This window comes from Heterodontus francisci, chromosome 5 (genome assembly GCF_036365525.1).
Source record: "Heterodontus francisci isolate sHetFra1 chromosome 5, sHetFra1.hap1, whole genome shotgun sequence".
Classification (NCBI taxonomy): domain Eukaryota; kingdom Metazoa; phylum Chordata; class Chondrichthyes; order Heterodontiformes; family Heterodontidae; genus Heterodontus; species Heterodontus francisci.
The window spans coordinates 110,088,081-110,109,739 of record NC_090375.1 but is presented as its reverse complement, the minus strand read 5'-3'; the positions used below and the strand labels follow the sequence as shown (position 1 = coordinate 110,109,739).

General features: G+C 44.0%; 1 protein-coding gene across 6 annotated transcripts in view; it reads left to right on the top strand.

The window, feature by feature from the left end:
* Positions 1-21,659, top strand: part of LOC137369997 (aspartyl/asparaginyl beta-hydroxylase-like) — a 295,423-nt gene that overhangs the window by 18,321 nt on the left and 255,443 nt on the right. For 5 of the 6 annotated variants that reach the window (XM_068031903.1, XM_068031904.1, XM_068031902.1 and 2 more), the window contains exon 2: positions 300-389. The exons of the other annotated variant lie outside the window; for it this stretch is intronic. In XM_068031903.1, coding sequence (XP_067888004.1) covers positions 300-389 — 90 coding nt within the window. The remainder of the gene's footprint in view (positions 1-299; positions 390-21,659) is intronic. 6 annotated transcript variants of the gene reach the window in all.

Below are 21,659 nucleotides of genomic sequence, written 5' to 3'. Positions count from 1 at the left end.
TGTTTTTTTATTTACTAGCTAGCATAAGGAAACAATGTTGTTTTAGTAGTGAGGGTGCAGTAATCAGTTAACTAATTGGATGACTTGGAGCTATTTCATTGTTTGGGAGAAATCAACTTTCAATAATTAATGCTAATAGCTAAATATTTGCCAAAACAAGTGCCTACTAAATTATTGAGTTTTGTCCTTGGTCCTTAAACACAAGCACAGAAACACTGCCATAAAAATACAGATGTCTGTGTAATAATTTTACCTAATACTGTAAACAAGTTGTCAAGTTTACTGCTTTTTAACTATAGATTCTTCCATTTTGGCACAGAACCTGTGCATCAACACTGCTGCAAGTTCAACTGGAACTGTGAGCTTTCCTAGCGAAGACTATGACACTGGTAACCTTTTGAATGGCATGTTGTTGAGCTCTATTATCATCATTAGTGTTGAATGTTTGTAGCTCTGATTTTTACCAGTTGAATTTGTGTGCCTGCATGCAACCTTTTTTCTGTTGCCGTGTTTGTTCCCTCCTCTCTCTGAGCAGCTTGTAGGCTCTTGGGCAAATAAGATGCTCTTTGAGTTAACATATTAGCATTTGCAATGAGATTGTGTTTTGTTAAGTAACCAGAAAATATGCTAGTTTTATTTGTTTCATTGCTGTAGCTGTGCTGTTTAGCAGTGTTAATATTTTGGTTCTGGTAAAGATGTTCTTTTAAAAAGAAACCCTGACTAACCAAGGTTTGTGATCAAGTAGGTTTTGGCCCTAACTCTGCATGAAGGTACTCTTAAATCATTTTGGAATGTTGAACCTACAATATGTTTGTTTGTATAGGGCAATCATAATGGAGAGGGTGTGGTTCTGGATTTCTGATAAACTTGCCACCTATTTGCAATTTTTGCAGGAGAATATGTTCTCGTTTTCAAACTTCAGTCATTCCATTTTTTTAAAAAAAAGTTCCCAATGTTTTCTGAGGTAAATAAGGTGAAGTACAACACTACCCTCTGTAGTGTGCCAAGTAGTAACTAAGCATTAAGTGAGAAAAGAGCACTTGGCACATTAAGCCGATTCCTTTAATAGACAAAATACAATATATCATATCCAGGACTCTAATCTTATGCAGAACTTTCCCCAATAAATTCTCATTAGTCATTATGCTGCATCCAAAATATTCATCCATCCTCATATTTCCATTTTTGAACCTTGCCTGCTTCTCTTAGACAAACATATCTCTCCCCTGTAGCAGCTTAAAGACTATTACATCTGGTGAAGTTTTTGATTATCTCACACTTTTATCTTTTTGATCCTAATCTCATTCCATGATGCACTTATCTAGTACCTTTCCAAAAAAGTTAATTGCCTCTGGCCTCGAGCTAGATCATATACTCCCCTCAATCTTATTCTTTCCAGCCCTGCAAGTCTCCTAATATATCAGAGCACAAAGACGTGGAACCATTGTCACTCTTCTCTGAACTCTGCTGCATATCAGTGTCCTTTTTCAAGGTAGGATGCCCAAAGTGTTTTAAATGGCGCTAACATAGGATTGTTACTTTTTTGTGCAAAGCAGTGTTTTGAACATTATCGTGAAGACACCACAACTTCTAAGTTACCTCTCCAAGTCACACACCATCTTTATTTTGATATATAATTAATGTTCCTTTGTCATCAGCTGAAGATCCTGAAATTCCTGAATTAACCTCATTGAAGAAGCGCCATTAGCACAAGGCCTACAGTGATTCCTGGAGAAGGCTCCCCACCTGCACCTCGGGACAACAAAGGATGCCCACATCCCATGAACACATTTTAAAAATCTTTTTATCTTGAGTTTTGATATTTGATATTTTAAATTTTCCTGCTCCAGTCTTAATCACCTTAATCACCTCTAAGTCCACATTATATTCTGGAATTAAACTTGGAAATAAAACCATTTTTAAAGTATCTGGTATGTGCCCAAAGCCACTCCTCAAACATGATGCTTCACGTTTAATTTTTTTTTAACTTAATTTCTGTCTGTCATGGTTAGTGATGAGCAGTAAGGAATGAAATCTCAATTTTTAGACCAAGTCAGTTTTGCTCATTTTTGGATAATGCATATGATGGTCAGGTGAAGAACAATGTTCACTACACTCAGCTCCAATAACATCTCTTAACCTGCACCTTAGCAGAACCCCTGCTACAACAACACTGATCTTTTACTGATTTTCTTTTTTCTCATCACCCCTTTCTTTGACCTTTTTGAGTGAGACTGTCTGTTGGACACTTCTGTTTGTCTGTGCCTACTAGTACTTTAGTAGAACAGCTGCCGATACTTTAATCTCCGATCCTGCTGTCTTCACAGTCCAGAGTGTCTGCAGCCACGGCATGCGGTAAGTCCATTGAGGTGAAGAAGGAGCTGCGGGACCCGAGAGAAGTCCTGTGAAAAGGTGCCCCGAACACCCAAAACATCCACGAACGGCCCCCCCCGGCCGCAACTTCAAAGCGCCCGCGGGAGATGGCTCGGAGAACATCTGCAGCGCACTGTCGGCAATGCTGCATGCCTTTATTTAAACCACTGCAAAAAAAAAAACCCTTAACAAATGTAATCACCTCTAAGTCTGCCAAATGATGCTTCACCTCCCGAAGGACGTGGATGAGCTTTCCGGACGTCGATGGTGGGCACTGAGGAAATGGCTTATTACCTGCACCAGATTCCACCCCCCCTCTCCCCCCCCTTTACCCCCCTTCCACCCCCCCCCACCCCCGTCCCCTTCCCTGCTCCACCCTCTCAGCTCACCCCCTCACAACCCCGTCCCAGCCCGCCCCCCCCCTCGCACCATCTTCACCCCGCACCCCCTTCCCCTGCACCCCCCCCCCACCCCCTCCCTCTACCCCTCCCCCTTGCATCCCCTCCTCCCACCGGCACCATCCTACACCTGTGTAGGGGCCCCAACAACCCCACTGCCTTGTGGGCGTCTCGGGAGAGACCAAGGCTAAGGGAGTAAACCCTAACAGAAAATCCGGAGCGGAACCCCGTAGGCGGTCATGTGTCACCTTTGGCATGTTTCCGGCAGTTCCTGCAGCCATACTGGTGCCAAACGTCGTGTCCTGCACTCCTTTGGACCCCACCAGAAAGGCCGAGAGGGGGGTTTTGACGACTGGGCAACTCTCAACCTCCATAAATTTGCCCAGGCATGCGCCATGGAGAGGTCACTCCATAGTTGCCTCACAGCGACTGAAACAACACGGAAGGCAGCAGTTACGGGTTATAAGTCCAGATAAATTGGCGTAGAAACTGGGCGCCACGGGTTGCCTTTGTTGGTGGGAGAGGTCATTGCACCTCACTGGACAGCTACCGCCCGCCTCAAACCGGGCAGCCCCCGGTCAATAAGGTTCTGTCCCGCCAAAGTCTGCCTGCTTCAATGGGTGCTTGGAGCTCAGGGTCATTGCCCGAAAGGTGGACTGATACACCGCACCAAACAACATGAAAAAAGGAAAGAAGGTACCAGCCCTTCGCTTTGCAAGCTGGAACGTCAGAACTATGTGTCCTGGCCTGTCGGAAGACCTTACACAAATCAACGATTCTCGGAAGACCGCCATCATTAACAACGAGCTCAGTAGACTCAATGTGGACATTGCAGCACTTCAGGAGACTCGCCTCCCCGCGAGTGGCTCTCTAGCAGAGCAAGACTACACCTTCTTCTGGCAGGGCAGGGATCCTGAAGAACCAAGACAGCATGGAGTGGGCTTCGCCATCAGAAACTCCTTGCTCAGCATGATAGAGCCTCCCTCAAATGGCTCGGAACGCATACTGTCCATCCGACTGCTCACCACCTCTGGTCCAGTACACCTACTCAGCATCTATGCTCCAACACTCTGTTCCACACCTGAAGCTAAAGACCAGTTCTATGAACAACTCCATAACATCATTAGCAGCATCCCCAACACCGAACACCTATTCCTGCTGGGGGACTTTAATGCCAGGGTTGGGGCCGACCATGACTCATGGCCCTCCTGCCTTGGGCGCTATGGCGTTGGAAGGATGAATGAGAACGGGCAGAGACTGCTTGAGTTGTGTACCTATCATAACCTCTGCATCACCAACTCGTTCTTTCACACTAAACCCTGTCACCAGGTTTCATGGAGGCACCCAAGATCACGTCGTTGGCACCAGCTAGACCTCATTGTCACAAGGCGAGCTGCCTTAAACAGTGTTCAAATCACACGCAGCTTCCACAGTGCGGACTGCGACACCGACCACTCCCTGGTGTGCAGCAAGGTTAGACTCAGACCAAAGAAGTTGCATCATTCCAAGCAGAAGGGCCACCCGCGCATCAACACGAGCAGAATTTCTCACCCACAGCTGTTACAAAAATTTCTAAATTCACTTGTAACAGCCCTTCAAAACACTCCCACAGGGGATGCTGAGACCAAGTGGGCCCACATCAGAGACGCCATCTATGAGTCAGCTTTGACCACCTACGGCAAAAGTGCGAAGAGAAATGCAGACTGGTTTCAATCTCATAATGAAGAGCTGGAACCTGTCATAGCCGCTAAGCGCATTGCACTTTTGAACTACAAGAAAGCCCCCAGCGATTTAACATCCGCAGCACTTAAAGCAGCCAGAAGTACTGCACAAAGAACAGCTAGGCGTTGCGCAAACGACTACTGGCAACACCTATGCAGTCATATTCAGCTGGCCTCAGACACCGGAAACATCAGAGGAATGTATGATGGCATGAAGAGAGCTCTTGGGCCAACCATCAAGAAGATCACCCCCCTCAAATCTAAATCGGGGGACATAATCACTGACCAACGCAAACAGATGGACCGCTGGGTTGAGCACTACCTAGAACTGTACTCCAGGGAGAATGCTGTCACTGAGACTGCCCTCAATGCAGCCCAGCCTCTACCAGTCATGGATGAGCTGGACATACAGCCAACCAAATCGGAACTCAGTGATGCCATTGATTCCCTAGCCAGCGGAAAAGCCCCTGGGAAGGACAGCATTACCCCTGAAATAATCAAGAGTGCCAAGCCTGCTATACTCTCAGCACTACATGAACTGCTATGCCTGTGCTGGGACGAGGGAGCAGTACCCCAGGACATGCGCGATGCCAACATCATCACCCTCTATAAAAACAAAGGTGACCGCGGTGACTGCAACAACTACCGTGGAATCTCCCTGCTCAGCATAGTGGGGAAAGTCTTTGCTCGAGTCGCTCTGAACAGGCTCCAGAAGCTGGCCGAGCGCGTCTACCCTGAGGCACAGTGTGGCTTTCGTGCAGAGAGATCGACTATTGACATGCTGTTCTCCCTTCGTCAGATACAGGAGAAATGCCGTGAACAACAGATGCCCCTCTACATTGCTTTCATTGATCTCACCAAAGCCTTTGACCTCGTCAGCAGACGTGGTCTCTTCAGACTACTAGAAAAGATCGGATGTCCACCAAAGCTACTAAGTATCATCACCTCATTCCATGACAATATGAAAGGCACAATTCAACATGGTGGCTCCTCATCAGAGCCCTTTCCTATCCTGAGTGGTGTGAAACAGGGCTGTGTTCTCGCACCCACACTTTTTGGGATTTTCTTCTCCCTGCTGCTTTCACATGCGTTCAAATCCTCTGAAGAAGGAATTTTCCTCCACACAAGATCAGGGGGCAGGTTGTTCAACCTTGCCCGTCTAAGAGCGAAGTCCAAAGTACGGAAAGTCCTCATCAGAGAACTCCTCTTTGCTGACGATGCTGCTTTAACATCTCACACTGAAGAATGCCTGCAGAGTCTCATCGACAGGTTTGCGTCTGCCTGCAATGAATTTGGCCTAACCATCAGCCTCAAGAAAACGAACATCATGGGGCAGGATGTCAGAAATGCTCCATCCATCAATATTGGCGACCACGCTCTGGAAGTGGTTCAAGAGTTCACCTACCTAGGCTCAACTATCACCAGTAACCTGTCTCTAGATGCAGAAATCAACAAGCGCATGGGTAAGGCTTCCACTGCTATGTTCAGACTGGCCAAGAGAGTGTGGGAAAATGGCGCACTGACACGGAACACAAAAGTCCGAGTGTATCAGGCCTGTGTCCTCAGTACCTTGCTCTACGGCAGCGAGGCCTGGACAACGTATGCCAGCCAAGAGCGACGTCTCAATTCATTCCATCTTCGCTGCCTTCGGAGAATACTTGGCATCAGGTGGCAGGACTATATCTCCAACACAGAAGTCCTTGAAGCGGCCAACATCCCCAGCTTATACACACTACTGAGTCAGCGGCGCTTGAGATGGCTTGGCCATGTGAGCCGCATGGAAGATGGCAGGATCCCCAAAGACACATTGTACAGCGAGCTCGCCACTGGTATCAGACCCACCGGCCGTCCATGTCTCCGTTATAAAGACGTCTGCAAACGCGACATGAAATCGTGTGACATTGATCACAAGTCGTGGGAGTCAGTTGCCAGCATTCGCCAGAGCTGGCGGGCAGCCATAAAGACAGGGCTAAATTGTGGCGAGTCGAAGAGACTTAGTAGTTGGCAGGAAAAAAGACAGAGGCGCAAGGGGAGAGCCAACTGTGCAACAGCCCCAACAAACAAATTTCTCTGCAGCACCTGTGGAAGAGCCTGTCACTCCAGAATTGGCCTTTATAGCCACTCCAGGCGCTGCTTCACAAACCACTGACCACCTCCAGGCGCGTATCCATTGTCTCTCGAGATAAGGAGGCCCAAAAGACTAGTACTTTAGTAAATTTATAGCCAAAGTATATTTTTATCTCATTGATCTGGGCTAGTTACAAACCTGTATCCAAGGTTAGAAAGGATCGTGTGCTGACATCCTTTGCCACTATTATTTTCATGACTAAATTATGATCTTATTAAGGATTTTCACAATTGCTCTGTTACTCATAATTTTGGCCATCTCATCCATCCACCCACCCACCCTTTCTTTGTAGGAAAACCAAAAAACTTGAACTGATGGGTGATCTCTGTTTATATGGCAGGTGTACTGTGAGTAGTTTTCATAATTGGTAAAGTGTCTGAAATTAACATATTTTGGCAATGATTTGAACTAAGTATGTTTTTTGCATTGCAAGGTCAAATTGAAAAGCTTGATGGACCATTGAGTCCTAATGTTGTTTGAGACTGCCAGTTTATATTTACCAAGTCACAGCATTACATGTTCCCACGTCATGCCAGTTTAGTTCCTATCTCTGTTGCACAGAAGCATAGAAAATTTACCCCATCACCACAATTAACTTCAAAAGAGCACAGTTGCGGTACTTGAACAGAAAAACTCTTCTCCAGTGTAGACTCTTTGGTTGCAGTTCAGTTACTGGTGGTATTGTATTCTGGTTGCCAGGGTTATTTCCAGAAAGAGCTGCACTATTCCATGGTAATTTTTTTTTAAAATTCTGTCGGACAAAGGATAAGAAAGAGTCAGCCAAAGCTAATTTCCCTAAATTAATGCAGGTGAGGTGAATCTCTGCAATGAGGGCTCAAAATGAGTGCTGGAAGTATAAAGTGAAAAGATGGAAGTTTTTTTTTTATAATGTGAAGGATTATTAGAGTACGAAATGTGGTCATTGAAGGCGAATCATTTGATGGGTAAAAGGACATCAGTTGCTACAGGGAAAGAGTAGGCAAACGTGATCTGAGTAGATAGGTCTGATGGTTCCAAATAGCTGCGTTTTGTGCTGCAATGACTTGAGTTCAACGGTCGCAGAACCAGTTTCATTGGACTGAAATTTTACTAGCGTTTGAGCAGTTATGTAGACTGAAAGTCTTGTAGGTAAATTTATCTGTATATTTCATTTTGCAGTGGAATTGTGTGTAAAGACGTAAGTTCAAGGGCAGTATTCATGTCGATAGTGAGGATTAATTACATATGAACATACAAATTAGGAGCAAGAGTAGGCCACTCGGCCCTTCGAGCCTGCTGTGCCATTCAGTAAGTTCATGGCTGAACTGATTACTCCACATTTCTACCTGCCCCCGATAACCCTCCACCCCCTTGCTTATCAAGAATCTATCTACCTCTGCCTTAAACATATTCAAAGACTCTGCTTCCACTGCCTTTTGAGGGAGAGAATTCCAAAGACCCACGACCCTCGGAGAAAAAATTTCTCCTCATCTCTGTCTTAAATGGGCGACCCCTTATTTTTAAACAGTGACCCCTAGTTCTAGATTTTCCCATAAGGGGAAACATCCTTTCCACATCCACCCTGTCAAGACCCCTCAGGATCTTGTATGTTTCAATCAAGTCGCCTCTTACTCTTCTAAAGTCCAATCCTAACCTCTACCTCACTTTCTTTACCACCAATCACTAGGTCACACTGTACAATCTCACTGCTAACACATTTTGTCTCCGTCTATGTGGAAAATCCTTGTGGTAGCTGTAAAATTCAGCCAGTGCTGTGGGGTATGGTGGGAGGAGGATTTGTCACTTTAGCCAGTCGTAGCAGAATGCCATTGCAGAATGAGTAACCCGAACTAAATGAAATATAGACAAATTTACCTTCAAGGCTTCATTCCACCTAACTGCTCAAACACTCTTTAAATTAGTCAGGTGAAATTGAGTTCAATGGTAACAGAACCAGTCATTTCAGCACAGAAAGCAGCTATTTCACACTTAGTGCTGTGCTAGCTCCCCGAGTCTTGAACCTTTAGCCGGTGTGGTAAGGATAGATGGGTTGTCACCCAGGTATTTCAGCCAGCAGGGAGGGGAGACAACATGAGGCCCATAAGTGCAGCCGGTGGCACACTGCATAACCTTTTCAGGTCTATGTGTTTGAAGCCAATCTTTGTGCAATGTTGGGGTTGGAGCCAGAATTGTAGAATGATGCCACACAGGCGACTATTTGGCCCTTCATGCTTGTGTTAGTTTTTTGGTAGAGATATCCAATTAATCTTACTCCACTGCTCTTTACCATAGCCTTGCAAATTGTTTTCCTTCAAGTATTTACTCAGTTCTCTTTTGAATGTTACTATTGAATCTGCTTCTACCACCCGTTCAGGCAGTGAATTCTATATCATAAAAAAAACTGCTGTGTTTATATTAAAAGCAAAGTCAGTTAAGTTGCTTAAGTCAGGCAGGGTAGTATATTGGTCATGTTACTGGACTAGTAATCCATAGGCTTGGACCGATGTTCTGGAGACATGCGTTCAAATATCACTGTGGCAGCTGAGGAATTTAATTCAATTAATTAAATAAACCTGGAATAAAAAAATCTAGTCTCAGTGATGATGACCATGAAACTACTGGATTATTGTAAAAACCCATCTGTCCTTTCAGAAGGAAATCTGTCATAAATTGGTCTGGCCTACATGTGATTCCAGATTCACAGCTATGCAGTTGACTCTCAGCTGCACTCTGTAATGGCCTAGCAAAACACTCATCTATCAAATTGCTATGAAAAGGTTGATTAAAAACTGGGAAGACCTCTTGGCATTGACTTAGGCACCAGATATGACAGGCACACCCAGCCCAGTCCACCCTGCACAGTCTTCCTTACTAACATCAAAGGGCTTGTGCTCTGGATTGGGAGAACTGCCCCGCAGACTCTGTCTATCCATGGAAGGCATTTAAAATCACAGCTGAGCTTCCAATGTCCCAGCCTGACATAGTCATACTCACAGAATTATACCTTTTTCAGCCAATGACCCAGACCCCTCCATAACCATTCTTGGGTATCCCAATGACAGGACAGACCCAGGAGAGATGGCAGCACAGTGGTATACAGTCAGAAGAGAATGGTGCTGGGACTCTGGCCCCCATGAAGTCTCATGCCATTGGGTCAAACATGAATAAAGAAATCTCCTGCTGATTACCACTTGCTGTCCTGCTTCAGTTGTTGAATCCGTGCTCCTCCATGTTGAACGCCATGTAGAAGAAATGCTTGAGGGTAGCAAGGGCACAGAATATGCACTGGGTGATGGACTTGAATGTCCATCACCAAAAGTGGCTCGGTCGCACCACTATTGATTGAGCTGGCCGAGTCCTGAAGGGCACATCTGTCAAACTGGCCTATGGTAAGTGATGAGAACTAACACAAGGAAAAACCCACTTGACCTCATCCTCACCATTCTACCTGTTGCAGATGCATCAATCCATGACGGTATTGGTAGGCGTGACCACTGCAAAGTCCTTGTGGAGACAAAGTCCTGTCTTCACACTGAGGACGCTCTCCATTGTGTTGTATGGCACTACCGCCATGCTAAATGGGTTAGATTCAGGACAGATCCATCAAATGAACTGGGCATTGATGAGGTGCTGTGGGTCAAAAGCAGCAGCAGCAGAATTGTATTCCACCACCATCTGTAACCTCATAGCCTAACATATCTCTCTACCATTACCATCAAGCCAGGAGATCAAGCCTGGTTCAGTGAAGAGTATAGGAGAGCATGCCAGGAGCAACACGAGGCATACCTAAAATGAAGTGCCAATCTGGTGAAGCGACAATACAGGACTACATACATGCTAAACAGCGGAATGAGCATGCTATTGGCAGAGCTAAACGATTCCACAACCAACAGATCGGATCAAAGCTGTACAGTCCTGCCACATCCAGTCGTGAATGGTGGTGGACAATTAAACAATTAACCTGGAGAAGGAGGCTCCATGAACATCCCCATCTTCGATGGCAGAGCTCAGAATGCGAGTGCAAAAGGCAGGGGCTGAAGCATTAGCAAGCATCTTCAGCCAGTAGTGCTGAGTGGATGACCCATCTCAGCCTGCTCCTGAGGACCCCATCATCAGTTAGTCTTCAGCTAACTGCACAGGACATCAAGAAATGGCCGAGCGCAATGGATACAGCAAAGACTGTGGGCACTGACAGCATCCCATTTGTAGTGCTGAAAACTTGTGCTCCAGAATTCGCTGCGCTCCTAGCCAATCTGTTCCAGTACAGGTACAGCACTGGCATTTTCCCGACAATGTGGAAAATTGCTGAGGTGTGGACTGACAACACAAAGGACAAATCCAATGTGGCCGATTTAAGCACCATCATTCTCATCTCCATCAGCAAAGTGATGGAAGGTGTCGTCAACAGACCTAGCAAGCAGCCTGTACTCGCCAATAACCTGCTTACTGATGCACAGTTTGTGTTCTGCTAGGACCGCTGGGCTCCAGACCCCCATTACAGCCTTGGTCAAAATATCAAAGCTGAATTCTGCAAGTGAGGTGCAAATGAGTGCCCTTATCAACAAGACAGCCTTTGATCGAGTAAGACTTCAAGGATCCCTAGTTAAACTGAAGTTTATGTGAATTGCGGAAAGCTTTCCACTAGGCGTAGTCATACCTATTACCCAGTGGTTGTTGGAGGCCAATCATCTTTGCCCAGTCCATCGATACACGAATTTCTCAGGGCAGTGTCCTAGGCCAAACCATCTTCTGATGCATCATCAATGGCCTTCCCTCTGATCATAAGGTCGGAAGTGAGGATGTTCGTTGCTGAACAGTTCAGTCCTATTTGAAACTCCTCAGACAGTGAAGCAGTCCATGCCCGGATGCATCAAGATCTGGACAACATTAAGGCTTTGGCTGATGTGTGGCACAAATGTTACTTGCCACTTAGTTGCTACTCAATAGCCATCTCCAGCAAGATAAATCTAACCACCTGTCCTTGACATTCAGTGGCATTACCATTGCTGCTTCCCCCACCATAACATCCTGGATATTGCCATTTACCAGAAATTTAACTTCTTCAGCCAGGTAAATATTGTGGCTACAAGAGCAGGCCAGAGACTGGATATATTGCGGCAAGTAATTTATCTGGCTCCCCAAAGCCTGTCCACCATCTGCAAGGCACAAGTCAGGAGGCTCATGGAATATTCTCCACTTGCCTGGTTGAGTGCAGCTCCAACAACGCTCAGGAAGCGCGACACCATCCAGGGCAAAGCAACCCGCTTGAATGGCACCCCTCCACCATTGGCGCACTATAGCAGCTGCGTGTACTGTCCAAACGATGCACTGCAGCAGCTTGCCATTTCTCTTTTTGCAGCACCTTCCAAACCCATAACCTCGACCACTTAGAAGGACAAGGGCAACAGGTGCATGCGAGCACCACTGCAGGTGCCTCTCCAAGTCACACACCATCCTGCCCTGAAAATATGTCATCGTTCTTTCACTGGGCCAAAATCCTGGATCTCCCTCCCTAACATCATTGTGGATGTATCTGCACCACACGGACTGCATTGGTTCAAGAAGGCAGTTCACTGCCACTTACTGGTAATTAGGGATGGGCATGTCCCATGAACAACGTTACCTTTTTAAAAAAATTTTTTGAAGTGTTGTCACATGTTCCGTAGGGAAATGTATGGCCAATTTGTCCTGATAAATGGCAATGCATTAATGACCAGGTTGGCATTGTATCAACAACAGACTAAATACTACAGATGCTGGAAATACTCAGCAGTTTTGGGAGCACCCATAGAGAGAGAAAGAGTCCACGTTTCATGTCTTTGACTTTTCAGCAGAATTGTGAAAAGTTAAAGATGTCACAGGTTGGAATAGTTGCGTATAGGAAGACCAAAAGAGAAGGCCTTTGATAGAGTGGAAGACAGGAGAGATTAAATGACGCAAGGATTGATGGTGCAAGGCAAATGGGACAAGTAAAAAATCAAGGGATGGGCCTAGAGGAGCTATAATTAATAATAGCAGAAATAGTACCAGTAGTTAATGCGTGGAAAAGCTGAAACCAGTGGGTCTGGTCCTAAATTGTTGACCTCTTGAGTACGGAAGGTTGCAAAGTGCCTAATCGAAAGATGAGGTGCTGTTCCTCAAGCTTGAGTTGAGCTTCATTACGACAGTGAAAGAGGTTGGGGCTAGAGTGCAAATGAGGTGGTGAATTAAAATGGCAAGCGACTGGAAGTTCAGGGTCACGCTTGTTGACTGAATGAAGTTATTATGCAAAGATCAACCACTCTGCATTTGGTCTCCCCAGTGTAAAGGAAATCGCACCGTCAGTCACAAATGCAGTATCATAAATGGAAAGAAGTACAAATAACTCCCTTTTTCACCTGGAAAGAGTGCTCGGGGCCCTGGATGGTGGGAAGGGAGGAGGTTAAATGGCAAGTGTTGCATCTCCTGCATTTAATAGGAAGGTGTCATGAGAAGGGGAGCAGGTGATGGAAGAAGGAACAGTCCCTTTGGAATGCTGGGTGATTAGGGAAGGATGTGTTTAGTGGTGCAGTCACGCTGAAAATGGCAAAGGATGATCTGTTGAATGTCGAGGTTGATACGGTGGAAGATGAGGATGGGGAACCCTGTTGTGTTTCTGGGAAGAGAATGGGTGAGGGCAAAAGTGCAGGAAATGGGCTGGTTGAGAGCTCTGTCAACCACAGTGGAGAGTAATACTCAGTTGAGGTAAAAGGAAGATATGTTGGAAGCACTGGTGTGGAATGTGGCATTGTCAGTTCAGATGTGACTGAGAAACTGGAAAAATGGAATAGAGTTCTTGCAGAATCCAGGTTGGGTGGAAGTATAATTGAGTGTAATTGTGAGTCAGTGGGCTTATAGGTATTGATGTTGATTGAGAAATACATTTTGGCCAAGGCACCGGAGAACTCCCCTCCCTTTGAATAGTACAATGGGATCTTTTAATCCACTTGAGAGGGAAGACGGGCCCTTGGTTTAATGTATTGTTGGAAAGACTGCACCTTCAGCCATGCAACACTCCCTTAATACTTCACTGAAGTGTTGGCCTGTATTATGTGGTCATGTCTCTGGAGTGGGAATTGAATCTGTGATCTTTTGGTAGAAGAGTGTTCTACCACTGAGCCAAGGCTAACGCCAGAATGTGTGGCATAATTAATTCACTTTTCTTAAGACTAGTATGTAAAGGATCTTCAATTAGGTGAGAAAAATAACTTGCAGGCTTGCTGCTGAATATTATCTTTGGCCTCCTTATCTCGAGAGACAATGGGTAAGCTCCTGGAGGTGGTCAGTGGTGTGTGGAGCAGTGCCTGGAGTGGCTATAAAGGCCAATTCTAGAGTGACCGGCTCTTCCACAGGTGCTGCAGAAAAATTTGTTTGTCGGGGCTGTTACACAGTTGGCTCTCCCCTTGCGCTTCTGTCTTTTTTTCCTGCCAACTGCTAAGTCTCTTCGACTCGCCACACTTTAGCCCCGCCTTTATGGCTGCCCGCCAGCTAAATATAGTGTTGTCTAAAGTTGTTATCAACAACTTCTGTTAGAAACTTTCTACAAGCCATCTATGACAACAAGTGTTGAAGGATAAATATTTCAGCAATTTGCTTTTATTATCTGTGCCTAGTGATTTGGCTTCTGAATTATTCATTCATTAAGGCATGGATCACTGGAAAAAATAATGACAATGAGAACGCATTTTGTGTTCTTTTGTTCTCACTAAGCAATACTTAGCACTGGGTAGCGAATGACTATTCGTGGTGACTTTTGGTTGGGTAACTCCAGACAAGTTTGCCAAATACTTGTCATTCAAAGAGGAGCCTTTCCATATGAGTGCTTGAATCTGTTTGGCTCATGGAGAAAGCAAATCTAAAAATACTCTGTTAGATTCTGCAGGCTGGTCTCGTATCAGGTTATAGCTGAGTTAGCTGTCACTTTTTCTTCCTATCTGAGGCTGGAGTTTGGATTGCAGAATTGAATATTTCGACTTGCTTTTCATTATTAGACTTTATACAGTTTTACCTACAACTTTTATGGAAAGTGTAGATGACTGACACTATGGCACACGATGCAGGTAATGTTCTCTTTTTATTTGTGGAAGGAGCTAACAATGTACAGAATGTTTTCTTGCTGTGACACTTGATCTTTTGCAAACTTTCGTAGATAAGGATTTTTCTCTAATATCTGCACTTTTTGACACTAGAATTTGTAGTTGCTTTTTGATTCTGTCCTGTGGTTGAAGATTTAAATGTGTTTTGGTTGGTCTGTAATGTAAAGCAGCATTCCATTTGGTGGTAGTGGACCTGTCTTCTATTGGTTTGTGCTGAACTGGCACAATCTAATTTAGAATTCGTTCAACTTGGGTCTTCTATACATGCACCAGGCTAAAGCTTGTGATAATCAAAAAAAAAATGGACTTGCTCAGAGTACTTAGTTAATGAAAACAAAATTCTGGGAAACACCCAGCAGGTCTGGTAGCATCTGTGGAGAGAGCAACAGAGTTAATGTTACCAGTCAATGACTCTTCTTCATAACTGGAAAAAAAATAAACATATAACAGGTTTTAAGCAAGTACACAAGCAGGGAAAGGGGGTAAAGAACTAAAGGTAAAGTCTGTGATAAGGTGGGAGGCAGGGGAGATTAAATGACAGAAGTATTAATGCAAGGCAAAAGGAAATAGTAATGGGAGCGTAAAGAAACAAAAGATGGGTTTGGATGAGGTGTAAATGGGAAAAGCAGAATCATCAGCTGCCATCCAAAACAATTGCAGCAGAGGTTATGATTTGAAATTGTTGAACTCCATGTTTATTCTGGAAGGCTCTAAAGTGCCTAATTGAAGGATGAGCTGCTGTTTGCTTCATTGGGACCATATAGAAGACAGAGGACAGAAGTCCGAGTGGAGGTGGAGAATTGAAATGACAGGCAATTCTTGTGGACCGCAATGGAGGTGTTCCGCAAAGCAGTCACCCAATTTGCGTTTGATCTCTCCAATGTAGAGGAGCCTGTATCGTGAGCAGTAACCACAGTATACTAAATTTTTAAAAAAGTACAAGTAAATTGCTTTTTCATGGAAGGACTGTTTGTTTGTGGCTTTGGACAGTGAAAAAGGAGGAGGTAAAGGGCAGCTGTTGCAAGCACAGCAGATGCATAGGAAGGTGCTGTGGACCTCTGCTCCACTCTGACCTCAGTCCTTGGCTGTCTACACCTTTTTCAATTGTTGATGGTCCTCTACCATATCCTGCATTTCTTCCACCCCACCCCCTCCCTCCTAGAATCATGATAGGGTTCCCCTTGTCCTCACCTTCCACCCCACCAGTCTCCTGGGGAAAATTGATGTCCAGAGAGATTTGGGTGTTCAGGTCCACTGTTCCCTGAAGGTGGCAACGCAGGTAAATAGAGTGGTCAAGAAGGCATATGGCATGCTTTCCTTCATCGGACGGGGTATTGAGTACCGGTCATGTTACAGTTGTATAGGACTTTGGTTCGGCCACATTTGGAATACTGCGTGCAGTTCTGGTCGCCACATTACCAAAAGGATGTGGATGCTTTGGAGAGGGTGCAGAGGAGGTTTCACCAGGATGTTGCCTGGTATGGAGGGCGCTAGCTATGAAGAGAGGTTGAGTAGATTAGGATTATTTTAATTAGAAAGACGGAGGTTGAGGGGGGACCTGATTGAGGTGTACAAAATCATGAGAGGTATAGACAGGGTGGATAGCAAGAAGCTTTTTCCCAGAGTGGGGGATTCAAATACTAGAGGACACGAGTTCAAAGTGAAAGGGGAAAAGTTTAGGGGGGATATGCGTGGAAAGTTCTTTACGCAGAGGGTGGTGGGTGCCTGGAACGCGTTGCCAGCGGAGGTGGTAGATGCGGGCACGATGGCGTCTTTTAAGATGTATCTAGACAGATACATGAATGGGCAGGAAGAAAAGAGATACAGACCCTTAGAAAATAGGCGACATGTTTAGATAGAGGATCTGGATCGGCGCAGGCTTGGAGGGCCGAAGGGCCTGTCCCTGTGCTGTAATTTTCTTTGTTCTTTGTTTTGTTCTTTGTATCATTTCCACCACCAAATACATCTTACCCTCTCTTCCTCTTTCAGAATTCTATAGGAACTGTTACCTCAACTACATCATGGTCCACTCCTCAATCACCCCCACCTCTTTTGATGGCGGCTTCCCATGCAAATGCAGGCATTGCAACATCTGTCCCTTTTACTTCCTCCCTTCTCACAATTCAGGACCCCAAGTGCTCCTCCTAGTGAAATAGTGATTTACTTGTACTTCTTTCAATCTAGTATATTGTAGTCTCTTCTGCACTCACAATATGGTCTCCTCTACATTGAGGAGACCAAACACAGATTGGATGACCACTTTTGCGGAACATCTCGGTTTGGGTCGCAAACGTGACCCTGAGCTTCTGTTTACATTAATTCCCCACTCCCACTCTGATCTCTTTGTCCTTGGCTGCCTACACTTTTCCAATGAAGCGCCATGTAAGTTTGGAATATCGTGTCCTCTTTCGATTAGGCACTTCCTACAGCCTTCCAGACTCAGCATTGAGTTCAACAATTTCAGATCATCACCTCTGTGTTCCTTTTTTATTTTTGGATGGCAGCCATTGGTGATGATTCTGCTTTTTCCTATTTATACCTCCTCCTCCAGACCCATCTTTTTGTTTATTTACTTGTCCCATTGACATTTTTTGCTTTGCACCATTATCCTTTTTGTCATTTAATCTGTCCTGCCTTCCACCCCATCACAGTCTTTTTCCTTTTTGTTTTTCCCTTCCCACCCCACCCCTTTCCCTGCCTTTGCACTTGCTAACTTTTTCCAGTGCTGATGAAGGTCATCAACCTGAAATATTAACCCCTGTTTCTCGAAACAGATATTGCCAGACCTGCTGAGTTTCCAGAATTTCCTCTTATTTCAGTTTTCCAGCATTTTTCATTTGTCATCGGAGTACTTGGTATTGTCTTTAGGTGGCTTGAGGTCCAGTAACAAATATTATTCTGTAATCAACAGGTTCACTTTTTTGAAGAATTGTACGTTTCTATGGTGTTTTGGACACTGGCATACAATACATGTTCCAGTTGTCAAATTGAATATTTGATGCACTTTAATATTTTTCTGATTGCAGTTTTAAGATTATTTGGGAAGAGGTTTTGCATATCTGAAGTGTACTGCAGGTATTGGTGTGAGCTTCGTAATTGTTTATAGTGGTATGAGTCTATAAATGCAACTGACACTTCATTGCAGCAGTGAGCTAAAAGTATGTTTATGCTCCTAAGTGGTCCAATGGATTGCCTCAGAATATTTTAAATTGTTTTGGAGTTTTATTGCAATGGATACGTAACAGAAATAATTGCTGGACCAGCTTCTGGAGGTGATATTGCACTGCTTGCCCTAAGCTCTATATGCAGCTTGCATTCTGGTAGAAATATAAACTGTGTTGTGCAGTGAAATTTAAACCAGCTTACATCAACACTGTGTAGTACAACAAACCTATAGATGCTTTTGAAAAGTCTTTATAGGAACTGATAAGGAATTTAATTACTTTTGAATTGCAAATGAAAATGTTTGCAGAATTATCCTGTAAAGCTTTTTTTTTGTAGGACAAGCTTCTATTTTTCATTTTTCTATATGGAGGGTATATTAAAATTGAGTTGATTTACCATTCTGATAATGGTAATGTACTTGGAAATATATCCCTATTTGATGATTTAGAGTGAAACACTATTTATGTGAAAAACTAATTTTCCACAAACTTGTGTATGATCCCCAAAGTTTGCTTATAGGTAAAGCAGTAATTTCATCCCAAGATTCAAATGGCATATTGTTTAAGCTTTGATCTGTTATATTTCCTTCTAAAAACTGATGATAATTGAGAAAAAGTGACCACATAATATAAAAGAAAATAGTAAGGTTTTTTGAAAACAACAAAAAGTTAAAAAAAAAAATGTGGAGGGTAGGACTGCTTGGAGATGAAGGAAGAAGTCTAGTTGTGAAGAATGAAGGAATATTGCAAAACAGAACTGGGCCAAAGTCCTTGCTGGGCAGTTTGCTCGTGCTGTGGGAGAGAACCTAAACTGATTTGGCAGGAGAATGGGAACCAAGATGTAGCATTAGAAAGGAGAATCAAGGTACATAAAGGATTTTGAGAGCCAGCTAGCATTAGAGGTAAGAAATAGTAAGGTATTATGTGGGGTCAAAGTGGAAATACAGTATGATCTAATTCAAATTTATCGAGCATATATGTAAATGCACAGTGTGGTAAAGAAGACTGGTGAGCTGCAGGCGCAGATACCACGTGGGAGTAAAAGGGCAGAACTGCGTACTAAATATTCCTGGATACAAGGTCTTCAGGAAAGATGGGGAAGGACAGAAAGGAGAATGGATGGCAGTATTGATTAAAGGAAATATTATAGTGCTGGATAGAGAGAGGAGGTCCTTGTGGAGTCAAGGACTAATCTAAGTGGTTAGAGTTAAGGAACAGTTGAAGTGCCATTGCACTTCTGCACCAACAAGTGGGGGAAAAATATAGATGAGCTAAGTGAGCACTTTGCATCTGTCTTTACCAAGGAAGAGGATGCTGCCAAAGTCATCGTGAAAGAGGAGGTAGTTGCGATACTGCATGGGGTAAAAATTGGTAGAGGAGGTATTAGATAGACTGATGGTACTTGATAAGACACCAGAACTGGATGAGATACATCCAAGGATACTGAGGGAAGTAAGGATGGAAATTGCAATGGCACTAGCCATAATCTTCCAAACCTTCTTAAATACAAGGGTGCTGCCAGAGGACTGAAGAATTGCAAATGTTACGGCCTTGTCCAAAACAGGGTGTAAGGATAAACCGAGTAACTACAGGCCAGTTAGTTTAACTTCAGTGGTGGGAAAGCTTTTAGAGACAATAATCTTGGACAAGTATGGATTAATTAAAGAAAGCCAGCATGGATTTGTTAAAAGCAAGAGGTCTTAAACTAACATTTGAGTTTTTTGATGAGGTAACAGAGGGGAATTTGGTGCAAGTAGGATTTTTCTGCTATTTCTCAAGTTGTAATTTAGATTCACATTTAGAATTAAACCTAGAACTTTAAAACCTCATAAGAAACTGCAAGCTAGTTAAAATAACTTTATAGAAATTGCCCGTCAGTGGTAGTTAACTGTCAATCAGCAGAAAGTGATTGCCTGCATAGGTGTTAATTACTGTAGCAGTTAGCTCACATAGCAGTTGTAACTTGGGTGTGAGCCATAAGCTCTCGATATGAGTAGACAGTGTTTGCTACACACAGTGTATAGCAGTGATCGAGGAACAAAGTGCTTAAGTCGGGAATTTGGTGCAAGTGGGGGAAAAAGGTGCTGCTTTTTTTTTTGGTTTTTGTTTTACCTTCAGTAGCTGGTCAGTCTTTTCTTTCCAAGCTAGGAGACAGTAACTTGCTATCACTTTAATATTACTTTAACTAAATTAGTAACAAGTTAATTAACTAATTAAATAAATAAGGTTATGCAGACATGGCAGGGCAAGTGGGGTACCATGACTGCAACATGTGGGAGTTTGTGGAAAGCATTGCAATCCCAGACAAGCATATCTGCAGTGTCTGCAGCTTGATCATCTTTGGCTGAGTTTTTGAGCTGGAGTTTGAGCTGCAGACATTGCAGGGCACAAGGGAGAGTTATTTGTTCCAGGAGGTAGTCATACCCTTTAGGTTAAGTAGAACTTAAGTTGGTCACTGGTCAGGGATAGGAGGGTGCAACTGTGAGTCAGGCAGATAAGGAGATCCAGGATGTAGTGATGGAGGAGCCTCGGCCCTTGATTTTGACTAACGGGTATGAGGTACTTTCTAACTGTGTGGATGAGAATGAGGACTTGCAGGGTGGATGGGAAAAGTGACCATACCACCATGGTGGGGGAGTGAAAATGAATGTAATAGTGGTGGACAGTATAGTCAGGGGAATAGATACTGTTCTCTGCAGCTGCGACCGGTAGATCCGAAGGTTGTGTTGCCTGCCCTGTATGAAGGTAAAAGACATCTCCTCGCAGCTGGAGATGTTACCGTGGCCCATGTAGGAACTAACTGCATAGGTAGAATTAGGAATGATCTGCTGAGAGAGTTTAAGGAGATAGGGTCCAAGTTAAAATTCAGGACCTCAAAACTAATAGTTTTTGGATTGACATTGGTATAAGGTCAAGCAGTGGTGTAGATCAGAGTGGTGTGGCAAGAAGCGATTTTGATTCATGGGGCCAGTACTAGGGAAAGAGGGAGCTTTTCTAGTCGGATGGGCTCCATTTAAACCAGGCTGGGAATAGCGTCCTGGTGAATCTTAAAACTAGGGCTTTAAACTAAAGGGGGTGGGGGCGCAGCAGGCAGAGGTTGGGTGAAGGGATATTTAGAAATCTGGAGAAAAGTCAAGGCCATGGAGCAGTGTAGTAATTTAGGCAAAGATAAGCAGATTGAGACAGGAAGGGACAGAGTTTAATGGTTATTGTGCATCAGCCAATAAGGTCTGTGCAAAGAATAGTAATAAAAACAAATTGAATGCTCTTTATTTGAATGTGAGAAGCATTTGCAATAAGATATATGAATTAGTGGCACTAATAGAGATAAATGGTTTAAATCGAATCGCCATTACAGAGACATAGTTACAAGGTGACTGAGGTTGAGAAATAAATATTCTGAGGTACACAAAATTTTGAAAAGACAGACAAAATGGAAAAGGAGAAGGATTAAGCCTGAGAGTGAAGGATGACATAAGGACAGTAGTGTGAGAGGCTCTTGGCTCAAGATCAGTAAGGAGAATCTGTATGGGTGGCAATTAGGAATATCAAGGATAAGATGATATTGGTGGGAGTAGTTTATAGGCCCCCCCACACCCCTAAAAGTTGTTATACCATTGGACAGAGTATTATGCAAGAAATAGTTGAAGCTTGTAACAGACAATGTAATAATCATGAGTAATTTTAATCTTCATATAGACTGTACAAATCAAAGTGGCAAAGGTACTGTGAAAGATGATTTTGTAGAATGTTTTCTGGACAGCTTCCTGGAGCAATATATT